General features: G+C 45.2%; 1 protein-coding gene across 1 annotated transcript in view; it reads left to right on the forward strand.

Moving 5' to 3' along the window:
• Nucleotides 1-16,720, forward strand: part of pde9aa (phosphodiesterase 9aa) — a 214,045-nt gene that overhangs the window by 161,133 nt on the left and 36,192 nt on the right. Inside the window, exons 12-15 of the mRNA XM_063050162.1 lie at nucleotides 2,334-2,438; nucleotides 3,352-3,434; nucleotides 9,434-9,590; nucleotides 9,763-9,876. Coding sequence (XP_062906232.1) covers nucleotides 2,334-2,438; nucleotides 3,352-3,434; nucleotides 9,434-9,590; nucleotides 9,763-9,876 — 459 coding nt within the window. The remainder of the gene's footprint in view (nucleotides 1-2,333; nucleotides 2,439-3,351; nucleotides 3,435-9,433; nucleotides 9,591-9,762; nucleotides 9,877-16,720) is intronic.

Consider the following 16,720-nt stretch of genomic DNA (forward strand, 5'->3'; position numbering starts at 1 on the left):
AAGTTCACTCATCCTATTCTCATAAGGCATGCTCTCCAATCCAGGCAACATCCTTGTAAATGGCCTTTGCACTCTCTCTGTACTATCCACATCCTTCTTGTAATGCGGTGACCAGAACTGAGCATAGTACCTCAAATGGGGTCTAACCAAGGTCTTATATAGCTGTAACATTACCTCTTGAACTCAATCCCATGGCTGATGAACACCAATACACCCAATTTTTAAAAAAGGAGGAAGAGAGAAACCGGGGAATTATAGACCGGTTAGCCTAACGTCGGTGGTGGGGAAACTGCTGGAGTCAGTTATCAAGGATGTGATAACAGTACATTTGGAAAGCGGAGAAATGGTCGGACAAAGTCAGCATGGATTTGTGAAAGGAAAATTATGTCTGACGAATCTCATAGAATTTTTTGAGGATGTAACTAGTAGAGTGGATAGGGGAGAACCAGTGGATGTGGTATATTTGGATTTTCAAAAGGCTTTTGACAAGGTCCCACACAGGAGATTAGTGTGCAAACTTAAAGCACACGGTATTGGGGGTAAGGTATTGGTGTGGGTGGAGAATTGGTTAGCAGACAGGAAGCAAAGAGTGGGAATAAACGGGACCTTTTCAGAATGGCAGGCGGTGACTAGTGGGGTACCGCAAGGCTCAGTGCTGGGACCCCAGTTGTTTACAATATATATTAATGACTTGGATGAGGGAATTAAATGCAGCATCTCCAAGTTTGCGGATGACACGAAGCTGGGTGGCAGTGTTAGCAGTGAGGAGGATGCCAAGAGGATGCAGGGTGACTTGGATAGGTTGGGTGAGTGGGCAAACTCATGGCAGATGCAATTTAATGTGGATAAATGTGAAGTTATCCACTTTGGTGGCAAAAATAGGAAAACAGATTATTATCTGAATGGTGGCCGATTAGGAAAAGGGGAGGTGCAACGAGACCTGGGTGTCATTAGACACCAGTCATTGAAAGTGGGCATGCAGGTACAGCAGGCGGTGAAAAAGGCGAATGGTATGCTGGCATTTATAGCGAGAGGATTCGAGTACAGGAGCAGGGAGGTACTACTGCAGTTGTACAAGGCCTTGGTGAGACCACACCTGGAGTATTGTGTGCAGTTTTGGTCCCCTAATCTGAGGAAAGACATCTTTGCCATAGAGGGAGTACAAAGAAGGTTCACCAGATTGATTCCTGGGATGGCAGGACTTTCATATGAAGAAAGACTGGATGAACTGGGCTTGTACTCGTTGGAATTTAGAAGATTGTGGGGGGATCTGATTGAAACGTATAAGATCCTAAAGGTATTGGACAGGCTAGATGCAGGAAGATTGTTCCCGATGTTGGGGAAGTCCAGAACGAGGGGTCACAGTTTGAGGATAGAGGGGAAGCCTTTTAGGACCGAGATTAGGAAAAACTTCTTCACACAGAGAGTGGTGAATCTGTGGAATTCTCTGCCACAGCAAACTGTTGAGGCCAGTTCATTGGCTATGTTTAAGAGGGAGTTAGATATGGCCCTTGTGGCTACAGGGGTCAGGGGGTATGGAGGGAAGGCTGGGGCGGGGTTCTGAGTTGGATGATCAGCCATGATCATAATAAATGGCGGTGCAGGCTCGAAGGGCCGAATGGCCTACTCCTGCACCTATTTTCTATGTTTCTATGTTTCTATACCTTCTTAACAACACTGTCAACTTGCACAGCAGCTTTGAGTGTCTTATGGACACAGACCCCAAGGTCCTCCACACTGTCAAGTCTTACCATTTACATTTTATTCTGTCTTCACATTTGACCTACCAAAATGAACCATTTTACACTTAGCTGGGTTGAAGTCCATCTGCCACTTCTCACCCCAGTTCCGTGTCCTATCGATGTCCCGCTGTAACCTCTGACAACCCTTCACAACACCCCCAACCTTTGTGTCATCAGCAAAGTTACTACTGAAATGAAGCACTTCACATTGATCTGGGTTGAACTCCATCATCTTTGATGATGATAGTCTCCGTGATGATGATGAAGATGGTATATTGTGTGCATGGAGTGTGTAGGGGCTGAAATAAATGAAATGACAGAGTGGTGACTCAGAGATTGGAGGAGGAACAAGGGCAGAGTACCAGTGGAACACAGAGAATGCTGAAGGATCTCAGCAGGTCAGGCAGCATCTAAGGAGAGGAATACATGGTCAACATTTTGGGTTGAGTGCCTTCATCAGGGCAGTACCAGTGGGACGTCAGTTTCACAGGAAGGGTGAACTGTGGTGGAAATTAATGGGAGAGGTTTTGTAGAGGGGCTGCTAGGGGGTGTGTCTGCTTTAACTGGATGTATTTTCATTTTTTTCCTAAGTTGTGTGTTCATGAGAATTATCGGAACAACCCATTTCACAACTTCCGTCACTGCTTCTGTGTCACTCAGATGATGTACAGTATAATCGAGCTATGTCAACTGCAGGTCAGTGGTGTGGAGGGAGAGAGAGGGGAGAGTGCAGCAGACAGAATGAGGGAGGGAGAGGGAGAGGGAATCTGGGGGAGGAAGGGACAGAGGCAGAGGGGAGCAGAGAGAGAGGGGGAGAGAGGGGTGGGACAGAAGGAGGGAGAGGTAAGAGGAGCAGAGGGAGGGAGAGGGAGGGGAGAAGAGAGAGGGAAGGAGAGAGAGGGATAGGGAACAGAAGAAGGGAGAGAGAGTGGAGAGAAGTGAGTTGAGAGAGGGAGGGAAGGAGAAGTGAAGGGAAAGGAGGGGAGGGAGGAAGAGGGGACTGGTGGAGGGAGAGATAGGGGGAGCAGGGGAGGGAGGGGGGAAGCGGGGGTAGATGGGGAGGGAGGGGGAGGGGAAGGGGTGCGAGGGAGGGGTGCGGGGATGGGGGAGGAAGGGAGACCATCCCCTGACTGTACTACTAGTTAATTTTAAATTAGTCTTCCCAAAATGTCCAAGATAAGTTGGATGGGAGAATTAGGGGCTTCATAAATTGGTTTTTCTCCACTTCAAAAATGTTAAAGATAATATTTTATCTCCTAAAAGATGTGATTAATTGATGGCTAAGCTGGAGACAGGGTCCCTCTTGTTATTTATTGAGAAATATAATGATTTTTATATTCTAGTATCATAGACACAAGTTTTCAGATTGCTGGGATCATAAATGAAGATGTAATTCATGGATATGAAAGATTAGAGTGTCTCAACATTACCAGTCTTATAGAGAATAGTGTTAGGGACAATGAAGGTATCATAGCAATTTAAAAAGTCAGGAATAACTGGAAAGATGTTGAATCAGAGAGTCATCGATGGGAAGGTGGGGTTGCAGAAAGCAGAATGTGCAAGTGGTGCGGACATCCCATCTCTCTAGATCAGTGCATCTGTGTTACAGGAGAAGTTGACCCAGCTCGATATCCTCACACTAATGGGTGCCGCTGTGTGCCATGATCTCGATCATCCGGGTTACAACAACACGTGAGTTTCACCCTCTTCATCCTCTCCCCACCTGCCATCTTGCCTTCCAATAACCCATCCCTTTCCTTCACCATTGTCTATCATAACTTCTGTCTTTTCCATCTTTGCATTAACCTGATTTGTTCCCCTTCATCTCACACTGAGTTTGTTCACAGCTCTAGGCTGTTTTTCAGAACCTCTGCATCAGCCTAGACAGTTTATTCATTAACTTGGAACACAGTGCAATTTCATTATGAAACAATCAAATTCATACATCCACAGAGCAGTCATTAATGCCGGGAATCCTTCCCCCACAACGATCGACCTCAAATGTCGATTCTGTCACCCACAACGATCTCGATCCGAAATATTGTTTGCTTCCCCACAACGATCTCAATATGTAAGGTCAATTCATTCCCCAACGATCTCGATCTGAAAAGTTGATTCCTTCCCCACAATGATCTTGATCTGAAATGTTGATTCTTTCCTCACAACGATCTCCACCTGAAATGTTGATTCCTTCCCCACAATGGTCTCCACCTGAAATGTCAACTCCTTCCCCAACAACAATCTCAACCTGAAATGTCGATTCCTTCCCCAACAATGATCTTGATCTGAAAAGTCAATTCCCTCCCCAACAACAATCTGCACCTGAATTGTCAATTCCTTCCCCAACAATGATCTCAATCTGAAAAGTCGGTTCCTTCTCCAAAACAATCGACCTGAAATATTGATTCCTTCCCTACAATGATCACCACCTGAAAAGTCAATTCATCACCCACAACAAAATCAACCTGAACTATTGATTCCTTCACTCACAAAGATCTCGATCTGAAATGTCCATTCCTCCTCCACAACGATCTTGATTTAAAATGTCATTTCCTTCCCCCACAATGATCTCAATCTGAAGTGTCGATTGATTCCCTCTCAGCTACTGCCTGACCCTGAGAGTCTTCGGCCTTTTGTTTTTTGATCCCATTTTAACAAATTTGACTGAATGTTTGAAGAGACAAGCCACTCTAGGTTCAGGAACGGTTATTACCCTTCAACCATCAAGCTCTTCAACCAGTGGGGATAACCTCACTCAACTTCACTTGCCCCATCACTGAACAGTTCCCGCAACCTATGGGCTCTACACTTCGTGTTTTCAATACTTATTGCTTATTTATTATTTAGAAACATAGAAACATAGAAAATCTACAGCACAATACAGGTCCTTCAGCCCACAGAGTTGTGCTGAACATATTCCCACCTTAGAAATTACTAGGCTTACCTATAGCCCTCTATTTTTCTAAGCTCCATGTACCTATCCAAAAGTCTCTTAAAAGACCCTATCGTATCCGCCTCCACAACCGGTTGCTGGCAGCCCATTCCACGCACTCACCACTCTCTGCGTAAAAGACTTACCCCTGACATCTCCTCTGTACCTACTCCTCAGCACCTTAAACCTGTGTCCTCTTGTGGCAACCATTTCAGCCCTGGGAAAAAGCCTCTGACTATCCACATGATCAATGCCTCTCATCATCTTATACATCTCTATCAGGTCACCTCTCACCCTCCATCACTCCAAGGAGAAAAGGCCAAGTTCACTCAACCTATTCTCATAAGGCATGCTCCCCAATCCAGGCAACATCCTTGTAAATCTTCTGTGCACCCTCTCCATGGCTTCCACATCCTTCCTGTAGTGAGATGACCAGAACTGAACACATTACTCCAAATGGGGTCTAACCAGGGTCTAACCATAGCTGCAACATTACCTCTCAGCTCGTAAATTTAATTCCAAGATTGATGAAGGCCAATACACTATATGCCTTCTTAACCACAGAGTCAACCTGCGCAGCTGCTTTGAGTGTCCTATGGACTCGGACCCCAAGACCCCTCTGATCCTCCACACTGCCAAGAGTCTTACCATTAATACTATATTCTGCCATCATATTTGATCTACCAAAATGAACCACTTCACACTTATCTGAGTTGAACTCCATCTGTCACTTCTCTGCCCAGTTTTGCATCCTATCAATGTCCCGCTGTAACCTCTGACAGCCCTCCACAGAGGAGGACAGAGGAGGACAAAGGGTTTAATTAGGAAAGCGAAAAAAGATTATGAGAGAAAATTGGCAGGGAACATAAAAACTGACTGTAAAAGCTTTTATAGATATGTGAAAAGAAAAAGATTGGTTAAGACAAATATATGTCCCCTACAGACAGAAACAGGTGAATTGATTATGGGGAGCAAGGACATGGCAGACCAATTGAATAACAACTTTGGTTCTGTCTTCACTAAGGAGGACATAAATAATCTTCCGGAAATAGTAGGGGACTGAGGGTCTAGTGAGATGGAGGAACTGAGCGAAATACATGTTAGTAGGGAAGTGGTGTTAGGTAAATTGAAGGGATTAAAGGCAGATAAATCCCCAGGGCCAGTTGGTCGGCATCCCAGAGTGCTTAAGGAAGTAGCCCAAGAAATAGTGGATGCATTAGTGATAATTTTTCAAAACTCTTTAGATTCTGGACTAGTTCCTGAGGATTGGAGGGTGGCTAATGTAACCCCACTTTTTAAAAAAGGAGGGAGAGAGAAACCGGGGAATTATAGACCAGTTAGCCTGACATCGGTGGTGGGGAAAATGCTAGAGTCAGTTATCAAAGATGTGATAACAGCACATTTGGAAAGCGGTGAAATCATCGGAAAAAGTCAGCATGGATTTGTGAAAGGAAAATCATGTCTGATGAATCTCATAGAATTTTTTGAGGATGTAACTAGTAGAGTGGATAGGGGAGAACCAGTGGATGTGGTATATTTGGATTTTGAAAAGGCTTTTGACAAAGTCCCACACAGGAGATTAGGGTGCAAACTTAAAGCACACGGTATTGGGGGTAAGGTATTGATGTGGATAGAGAATTGGTTGGCAGACAGGAAGCAAAGAGTGGGAATAAACGGGACCTTTTCAGAATGGCAGGCAGTGACTAGTGGGGTACTGCAAGGCTCAGTGCTGGGACCCCAGTTGTTTACAATATATATTAATGACTTAGATGAGGGAATTAAATGCAGGATCTCCAAGTTTGCGGATGACACGAAGCTGGGCGGCAGTGTTAGCTGTGAGGAGGATGCTAAGAGGATGCGGGTGGCTTGGATAGGTTAGGTGAGTGGGCAAATTCATGGCACATGCAATTTAATGTGGATAAATGTGAAGTTATCCACTTTGGTGGCAAAAACAGGAAAACAGATTATTATTTGAATGGTGGCCGATTAGGAAAAGGGGAGGTGCAACGAGACCTGGGTATCATTATACACCAGTCATTGAAAGTGGGCATGCAGGTACAGCAGGCGGTGAAAAAGGCGAGTGGTATGCTGGCATTCATAGGAAGAGGATTCGAGTACAGGAGCAGGGAGGTACTACTGCAGTTGTACAAGGCCTTGGTGAGACCACACCTGGAGTATTGTGTGCAGTTTTGGTCCCCTAATCTGTGGAAAGACATCCTTGCCATAGAGGGAGTACAAAGAAGGTTCACCAGATTGATTCCTGGGATGGCAGGACTTTCATATGATGAAAGACTGGATGAACTGGGCTTATACTCATTGGAATTTAGAAGATTGAGGGGGGATCTTATTGAAACGTATAAAATCCTAAAGGGATTGGACAGGCTAGATGCAGGAAGATTGTTCCCAATGTTGGGGAAGTCCAGAACAAGGGGTCACAGTTTGAGGATAAAGGGGAAGCCTTTTAGGACCGAGATTAGGAAAAACTTCTTCACACAGAGAGTAGTGAATCTGTGGAATTCTCTGCCACAGGAAACAGTTGAGGCCAGTTCATTGGCTATATTTAAGAGGGAGTTAGATATGGCCCTTGTGGCTAAAGGGATCAGGGGGTATGGAGGGAAGGCTGGTACAGGGTTCTGAATTGAATGATCAGCCATGATCATACTGAATGGCAGTGCAGGCTCGAAGGGCCGAATGGCCTACTCCTGCACCTATTTTCTATGTTTCTATCCACAACACCTCCAACCTTTGTGTCATCAGCAAACTTAGTAACCCATCCCTCCACTTTCTCATCCAGGTCATTTACGACGAGAAGGGTCCCTCCCAGAGCAGATCCCTGAGACATTCCACTGGTGACCGATCTCCATGCAGAATATGACCCATCTACAATCACTCTTTGCCTTCTGTGGCAAGCCAATTCTGGATCCACAAAGCAATAACCCCTTGGATCCCATGCCTCCTTACCTTCTCAATAAGCTTTGCATGGGGTACCTTATCAAATGCCTTGCTGAAATCCATATACACTACATCTACTGCTCTTCCTTCATCAATGTGTTTAGTCACATCCTCAAAAAATTCAATCAGGATCGTAAGGCACGACCTGCCTTTGACAAAGCCATGCTGACTATTCCTCATCATATTATACCTCTCCAAACGTTCATAAATCCTGCCTCTCAGGATCTCCTCCATCAACTTAGTAGTAGTAGTAGTAGTCATACTTTATTGATCCCGGGGGAAATTGGTTTTTGTTACAGTTGCACCATAAATAATAAATAGTAATAGAACCATAAATAGTTAAATAGTAATATGTCAATTATGCCAGTAAATTATGAAATAAGTCCAGGATCAGCCTATTGGCTCAGGGTGTCTGACCCTCCAAGGGAGGAGTTGTAAAGTTTGATGGCCACAGTCAGGAATGACTTCCTTTGATGCTCTGTGCTGCATCTCGGGGGAATGAGTCACCAACCACTGAAGTAAGGCTCTCTGGTCTATAATTTCCTGGGCTATCTCTACTCCCTTTCTTGAATAAAGGAACAACATCTGCAACCCTCCAATCCTCCGGAACCTCTCCCGTCCCCATTGATGATGCAAAGATCATCACCAGAGGCTCAGCAATCTCCTTCCTTGTCTCCCACAATAGCCTGGGGTACATCTCATCCGGTCCCGGCGACTTATCCAACTTGATGCTTTCCAAAAGCTCCAGCACATCCTCTTTCATAATATCCACATGCTCAAGCTTTTCAGTCTGCTGCAAGTCATCACTACAATCACCAAGATCCTTTTCCATAGTGAATACTGAAGTAAGGTATTCATTAAGTACCTCTGCTATTTCCTTTAGTTCCATACACACTTTCCCACTGTCACATTTGATAGGTCCCATTCTTTCAAGTTTTATCCTCTTGCTCTTCACATACTTGTAGAATACGTTGGGGTTTTCCTTAATCCTGTCCACCAAGGCCTTCTCATGGCCCCTTCAGGCTCTCCTAATTTCCTTCTTAAGCTCCTTCCTGTTATCCTTATCATCTTCTAGATGTCTAACATTACCTAGCTCTCTGAACCTTTTGTAAGCTTTTCTTTTCTTTTTGACTGGATTTATTACAGTCTTTGTACACCACGGTTCCTGTACCCTACCATAACTCCCCTGTCTCTTTTTTTCTCTTTTTTTATATTTGCACAGTTTGTTACCTTTTGCACTCTGGTTGTGAATCTCAGGGTTGTATATGGTGGCATATGTGTACTTTTATAATAAATTTACTTTGAACATTGATGATTTTGCTGAGGGCAGTGCTGTTGATGTAACCTACATGGATCAGTAAGGCCTTGCCGGCTGGTGGCACAGTGGCATTAGCGCCGGACTCCGGAGCGAAGGTTCCCAAGTTCAAATCCAAGTCAGGCCACCCCCCGAGCATGCTTTCCATCCGTGCCCGGTTGAGCGTCGAGCTAGCCACTCGGCGTCGTTAAAAAAACAAGGGTCGAGTCAGGAACGTTCATATCGTGACCCGGTTAATCCGAAAGGAGACCAATCCTGACACCACATGCCAGACAAGAATGGCTGATTGTCTGGTGTGCACGCTATAAAGACCCACACTGGAGAATGATGCTAAAGTTTACAGAGCATAACCTGTTCAGTGATGTCTTGCTTTATATGATGGTACCAAGGAGAAAGATCAGTTGCAATTGACAAGGGCAAAATGGCTCACTGAGTTCATGAGACAAGGCTGGGTCAGTTTGGTTCCAACACCAGTATCCTTCTCTTTAATAGGTATCAAATCAATGCTCGCACTGAGCTAGCAGTCCGCTACAACGACATCTCACCTCTGGAAAACCATCACTGCGCTGTCGCTTTCCAGATCTTCTCGCAGCCCGAGTGCAACATCTTCAACAACATGGACCCGGAGATTGCTAAACAGATCCGACAGGTGAGGGTGAGGGCTTGGGCTAAAGGCAGAAGCATAAATGAAGAGCCACCACATCTGGACCACAGTGCAGGAACGGAATGTTCACGTGCTGGGAATCAGAGATGGACAAAGGATGGAACAGATTAGTGTCATTGTCTAGAGTCAAACTGACCAAGTATGGCATCCATTGCAGGGTATCATCACACTGATCTTGGCCACAGATATGGCTCGGCATGGCGAGATTCTTGATTCATTCAAACAAAAGATCGACAACTTTGATTTCACCAACAAGGATGACGTGACTTGTGTGAGTGTTCAAGGTGGGAGCTACAACACCACAGAATTAGCCCAGAAAGGAAAGGAGAGAGGAGGAGGGCTGAAGGTACACAAGAGTTTAGGTGATTCTACCTCGTGTTCTAGCTGTATCATTCGACAAGGCCCTTAACCTCAGTGTTGCCTTCCTATATAACCTGCAGGATCCAAAACTCCACTAATCTCAGTGAATACGGCAATCTCAGTGACACGCCACTAATCTCAGTGACACAACACTAATCTCAGGGACACCCCACTAATTTCAGTGACACCCCACTAATCTCAGGGACACAACACTAATCTCAGGGACACCCCATAAATCTCAGTGACACCCCACTAATCTCAGGGACACAACACTAATCTCAGTGACAGCGCACTAATCTTGGACACCCCACCAATCTCAGTGACAGCCCACTAATCTCTGTGACACGCCACTAATCTCAGTGACACCTCACTAATCTCAGTGACACCCCACCAATCTCAGTGACCACACCGATCTCAGTGACAGCCCACTAATCTCAGTGACACGCCACTAATCTTAGTGACACAACACTAATCTCAGGGATACCCCACTAATCTCAGGGATACCCCACTAATCTCAGGGACACCCCACTAATCTCAGGGACACAACACTAATCTCAGTGACAGCGCACTAATCTTGGACACCCCACCAATCTCAGTGACAGCCCACTAATCTCTGTGACACAACACTAATCTCAGGGACAAAACACTAATCTCAGGGACACCCCACTAATCTTAGTGACATAGACAGATAGATAGATAGATATACTTTATTGATCCCGAGGGAAATTGGGTTTTGTTACAGCCGCACCAACCAAGAATAGAGCATAAATATAGCAATACAAAAACCACAAACAATCAAACAACAATATGCAAACTATGCCAGATGGAAATAAATCCAGGACCAGCATATTGGCTCAGGGTGTCTGACCCTCCACGGGAGGAGCTGCAAAGTTCGATGACCACAGGCAGGAACAACCTCCCATGACGCCCAGTGTTGTATCTCGGTGGAATATGGCCGGAGTCCAACAGCAAAAAGTTCAATATCCGGTCTACAAACACGTTCCTCAAAGATCAGGGATGCCACTAATCTCAGGGACAGCACACCAATCTCAGTGACAACCCCACCGATCTCAAAGGCAACCCAACCAGTCTTAGTGTCAACTCCCTCAATCTCAGTGAAAACCTCACCAATATCATTGACAACCCTACGAATCTCTATGACAAACCAACCAGTCTCAGTGGCAACACCAACAACCTCAGTAACAACCCCATCAATTTCAGTTCATACACTAATCTCAGTGACAACCCATGCCAATCTCAGGTACAAACCCACTAATCTGGCAGTGGAATGCTCCTCCTGTAGGATGTGGGAATTCATGGAACCTGATGCTCTCCCTGAAGACTGCACATGTGGGAAGCGCAGCCAACTCCAGTTCATGAAGGACCATGTTAAGGAGCTGGGGCTGGAGTTGGATGAACTTAGGATCATCCGAGAGGCAGAGCAATTGACAGATTGGACTTTTGAGCAGGTGGTTACACTCAGAGTGCAGAATTCGGGGAGCAGATGGGTGAACACCGAGAGAGGTAAAGGGAGAAAGAAGTCAGCTCAGGGTCCCCCTGTGGCCATTCCCCTCAGTAACAGGTTTACCCCTGTGGATACTGCTGAGGGATATTTGACCTATCTGGGCAAGGCAGCATCAGCCAGACCAATAGCACTGCAGCTGGCTCTGAGCTTCAGAAGGGTAGGGTGAAGTTAGATGGAGCAATAATCATAGGGGATTTGATAGTTGCGGGGGGGGCAGATAGAAGATTCTGCATCAGCGAAAGAGACGCCAGGATAGTGTGTTGCCTCCCGGGAGCTAGGGTCCAGGATGTCTCTGAGTGGTTGCAGAATATTCTTGAAGGGGAGGGTGAGCAGCCAGAGGTCGTGGTACATATTGGTAACAATGACATAGACAGGAGAGGGGTAGAGGTCCTGAACAGTAAGTTTAGGGAGTTAGGAAGGGGGCTGAAGAGCAGGACCTCCAAGGTGGTAATCTTCAGATTACTCCCAGTGTCACGAGCTGGGGAAGATCAGAACAGGAAGACAGCACAGATGAATGAGTGGCTGAGGAGATGGTGCATGGACAGGGTTTCAAGTTCTTGGATCATTGGAACCTTTTCTGAAGAATGAGTGACCTGTACAAGTGGGGCAGGTTGCACCTGAACTGGAGGGAACCAATATCCAGGGAGTGAGGTTCCCTAATGCTTTTGGGGAGAATTAAACTAGATTTGCAGAGGGTTGGGAACCAAAGTGGAGAGGCAGAGGATGGGGCAGTTGGCACACAAGTAGAGACAGTTTGTAGGGAGTTTGTGAAGAAGGATAAGCAGATGCAGATGCACTCAGCCAGATGGTTTGAGATGGGTCTATTTTAATGCAAGGAGTATCATAAACAAGGCGGATGAATTTAGAACATGGATCAATACATGGAACTATGATGTTGTGGCCATTACAGAGACTTGGATGTCTCAGGGGCAGGAATGGCTGCTGAGTGCCAGGCTTTAGATATCTCAAAAAGAACAGAGATGGAGGCAAAAGAGGTGGGAGCATGGCACTGCTGATCAGGGATAGTGTCATGGCTGCAGAAAAGGAGGAGGTCATGGAGGGATTGTCTACTAAGTCATCATGGATGGAAGTAAGAAAGAGGAAGAGAACAATAACTTCACTGGGTGTTTTTTATAGACTCCCCCCAATAGTGACAAAGACATTGAGGATCAGATAAGGAGGCAGATTCTGGAACGGTACAATAATAATAAGATTGTTGTGATGGGTAATTTTAACTTCCCTAATATTGACTAGCATCTCCCTAGACCAAGGGTTTAGATGGTGTAGAATTTGTTAGGTGTGTTCAGGAAAGTTTCCTGAGACAATATGTAGATAAGCCAACTAGAGGAGAGGCTGTACTTGATCTGGTATTGGGAAATGAACCTGGTCAGGTGTCAGGTCTCTCAGTGAGAGAGCATTTTGGAGTTAGTGATCACAACTCTATCTCCTTTACCATAGTGCTGGAGAGGGATAGGAGCAGACAAATTTGGAAAACATTTAATTAGGGAAAGGGAAAATATGATGCTATTATGCAGGAACTTGGGAACATAAATTGGAAGCAGATGTTCTCAGGGAAATGCATGGCAGAAATGTGGCAAATGTTCAGGTTAACATTTGCATGGTGTTCTGCAAAGGTATGTTCCATTGAGGCAGGGAAAGGATGGTAGCGTTAAAGAACCATGATATACAAAAGATGTGGAAAATCTAGTTAAGAAAAGAAAAGCCTTGGTGAACAGGATTAATAAAAGCCCAGGGCATTCTACAGGTACTGTATGTGAAGAGCAAGAGGATGAGCCATATGAGAATAGGACCAATCAGGTGTGGTAGTGCAAACATGTGTATGGAGTCGGAGGAGGCAGCGGAGGTACTTAATGAATACTTTGCTTCAATATTCACTGGCGAAAAGGACTTGGCAATTGCAGGGATGACTTGAGTGCAGGGAGGACTGAAACGCTTGAGTGTATAGACATTAAGAAAGAGGATATGCTGGAGCTTTTGAAAAGCATCGTTGGATAAGTCACCTGGACCGGACGAGATGTACCCCAGGCTACTGTGGGAAGTGAGGAAGGAGATTGCTGAACCTCTGGCAATGATCTTTGTATCATCAATAGGAACGTGAGAAGTACCAGAAGATTGGAGGGTTGCAAATGTTGTTCATTTCTTCAAGAAAGGGAGTAGAGATAACCTAGGAAATTCTCGACCAGTGAGTCTGACTTCAGTGTTGGGCAAGTTGTTGGAGAAGATCCTGAGAGGCAGGATTTATGGGCATTTGGAGAGACATAATCTGATTAGGGATAGTCAGCATGGCTTTGTCAAGGGCAGGTCATGCCTTATGAGCCTGATTGAATTCGTTGAGGATATAACAAAACACGTTGATGAAGGTAGCGCAGTGGATGCAGTGTATATGGATTTCAGTAAGGCATTTGATAAGGTTCCCCATGCAACGCTCATTAAGAAAGTAATGAGACTCGAGATCCAAGGGGACTTTGCTTTGTGGATCCAGAATTCGCTTGCCACAGAAGGCAAAGGATGGTTGTTGATGGTTCATATTCTGCATGGAGATGGTGACCAGTGGTGTTCCACAAGGATCTGTTCTGGGATCCCTGCTCTTTGTGATTTTTATAAATCATCTGGATGAGGAAGTAGAAAGGTGGGTTAGTAAGTGTGCCGATGACACAAAAGTTGGGGGTGTTGTGGATAGTCTGGAGGGCTGTCAGAAGTAACAGTGGGACATCAATAGGATGCAGAACTGGGCTGAAAAGTGGCAGATGGAATTCAACCCAGGTAAGTGTGAAGTGGTTCATTTTAGTAGGTCAAATTTGAATAGAATATTAATGGTAAGACTCTTGGCAGTGTGGAGGATCAGCGAGATTTTGGGGTCCATGTCCATAGGATACTGAAAGTTGCTGCACAGGTTAACAGTGTTGTTAAGAAGGTGTATGGTGTGCTGGCATTCATCAACTGTGGGATCGAGTTCAAGAGCCGTGAGGACAGCTATATAGGACCTTGGTCAGACCCCACTTGAGTACTATGTTCAGTTCTGGTCACCTCATTACAGGGAGGATGTGGAAACTATAGAGAGAGTGCAAAGGAGATTTACAAGGATGTTCCCTGGATTGGAGAGCATGCCTTATGAGAATAGGTTGAGTGAACTTGGCTTTTTCTGCTTGGAATGGTGGAGGGTGAGAGGTGACCTAATAGAGCCGTATAAGATGATGAAAGGCATTGATCATGTGGATAGTCAGAGGCTTTTCCCAGAGCTGAAATGGCTAACACAAAGTGGTATAGTTTTAAGGTGCTTGGATGTAGGTGCAGGGGGAATGTCAGGGGTAAGTTTTTCACACAGAGAGTGGGGGGTGCATGGAATGCACTGCCAGCGAAGGTGGTAGAGGTGGATACAATAGGGCTTTTAAGAGACTCTTGGAAAGGTACATAGAGCTTAAAAAAATAGAGGGCTATGCGCTAGGGAAATTCCAGGCAGTTTCTAGAGTAGGTTATATGGTCAGCACAACGTTGTGGGCTGAAGGGCCTGTAATGTGCTGTAGATTTCTATGTATCCATGTTCTATGTTTCTATACTAATCTCAGTAACCTAGCAATCTCAGTGACAATGCAACCAATCTCAGGGAAAACCCTAACAATCTCACTAAACTCAGAGACAACTCCACCTGAGAATCTCAGTGACGATCTCACCAATCTCGATGACCATCCCACCAGTCTCAGTGACATCTCACCAATCTCAGTGAATACAGCAATCTCGGTGAAAACCCCAACAATCTCGATGACAACCCCACCAATCTCCGTGACAACCATTCTGATCTCATTGACAATCCCACCAATCTCAGTGACAGCCCCGCCAATCTCAGCGACATCTCACAAATCTCAGTGAATACACCGATCTTCCCTTCCTAATGACCTTGTTAGTTTCCTTCTGCAGTTTCTGTGACAACCAGCCAATCTCAGAGAAAGATCTACTAACCTTAGTGACAATCCCACCAGTCTCAGTGACTAGCCCATGATTTGACCATAAAACAATGAAGCAGAATTGGGCCATTTGGCCCATTTAATTTGCTCTGCCATTCAATCATGGCTGATTCTTCTTTTCTCTCCTCAGCCCCACTCTCTGGCCTTCTCCCCGTAACCTTGGATGCTGTGTCCAATCAAGAACCTATCAATCTCTGCCTTAAATACACCCAACAACTTGGCATCCACAGCTGCCTGTGGTAATAAATTCCACAAATTCACCACTGTCTGGCTAAAGAAATTTCGCCGCATCTCTGTTTTAAATGGATGCCCCTCTATCCTGAGGCTGTGCCCTCTTGTCCTAGACTCTCCACTATGGAAAACATCCTTTCCACATCTACTCTGTTTAAGCCTTTCAACATTCGATAGCTTTCAATGAGATACCCCCCTCATCCTTCTAAATTCCAGTGAGTACAGACCTAGAGCTATCAAAACGTTCCTTGTATGATAACCCTTTCAGTCCTGGAATCATCCTTGTGAACCTCCTCTGGACCCTCTCCAATACCAGCACATCTTTTCTATGATGAGCAGCCCAAAGTTGTTCACAATACTCAAGGTGAGGTCTCACTGGTGCCTTATAAAAGCTCAGCATTACATCCCTGCTTTTGTATTCTTGACGTCTTGAAATTAATGCTGACATTGCATTTGGCTTTTTCACCTCACCTCTGACTCTGCCTGCAAATTACCCTTTGGAGTGTTCTGCACAAGAACTCCAAGGTCCTTTTCCATCTCAGTCTTTGATTTTCTCCCTGTTTATTTCTACTACCAAAGTGTATGACCGTGCATTTTCCAACATTGTATTTCATTTGCCACTTTCCTGCCCATTCTCCTAATCTGTCTAAGTCACTAGACACTAGACACTAAAATACTACAGCACGGTACAGGCCCTTCGGCCCTCGATGTTTTGCCAACCCATATATTCCTTTAAAAAATGTACTAAATCCACACTACCCTGTAACCCTCTATTTTTCTTTCATCCATGTGCCTGTCCAAGAGGCTCTTAAATACCCCTAATGTTTTAGCCTCCACCACCATCCCTGGCAAGTCATTCCAAACACCCACAACCCTCTGTGTAAAAAACTGACCCCTGATGTCTCCCTTAAACTTCCCTCCTTTAACTTTGTACATATGCCTTCTGGTGTTTGCTATTCATGCCCTGGGAAACAGGTACTGGCTATCCACCCTATCTATGCCTCTCATAATCTTGT

This window comes from Mobula hypostoma, chromosome 6 (genome assembly GCF_963921235.1).
Source record: "Mobula hypostoma chromosome 6, sMobHyp1.1, whole genome shotgun sequence".
NCBI lineage: Eukaryota > Metazoa > Chordata > Chondrichthyes > Myliobatiformes > Myliobatidae > Mobula > Mobula hypostoma.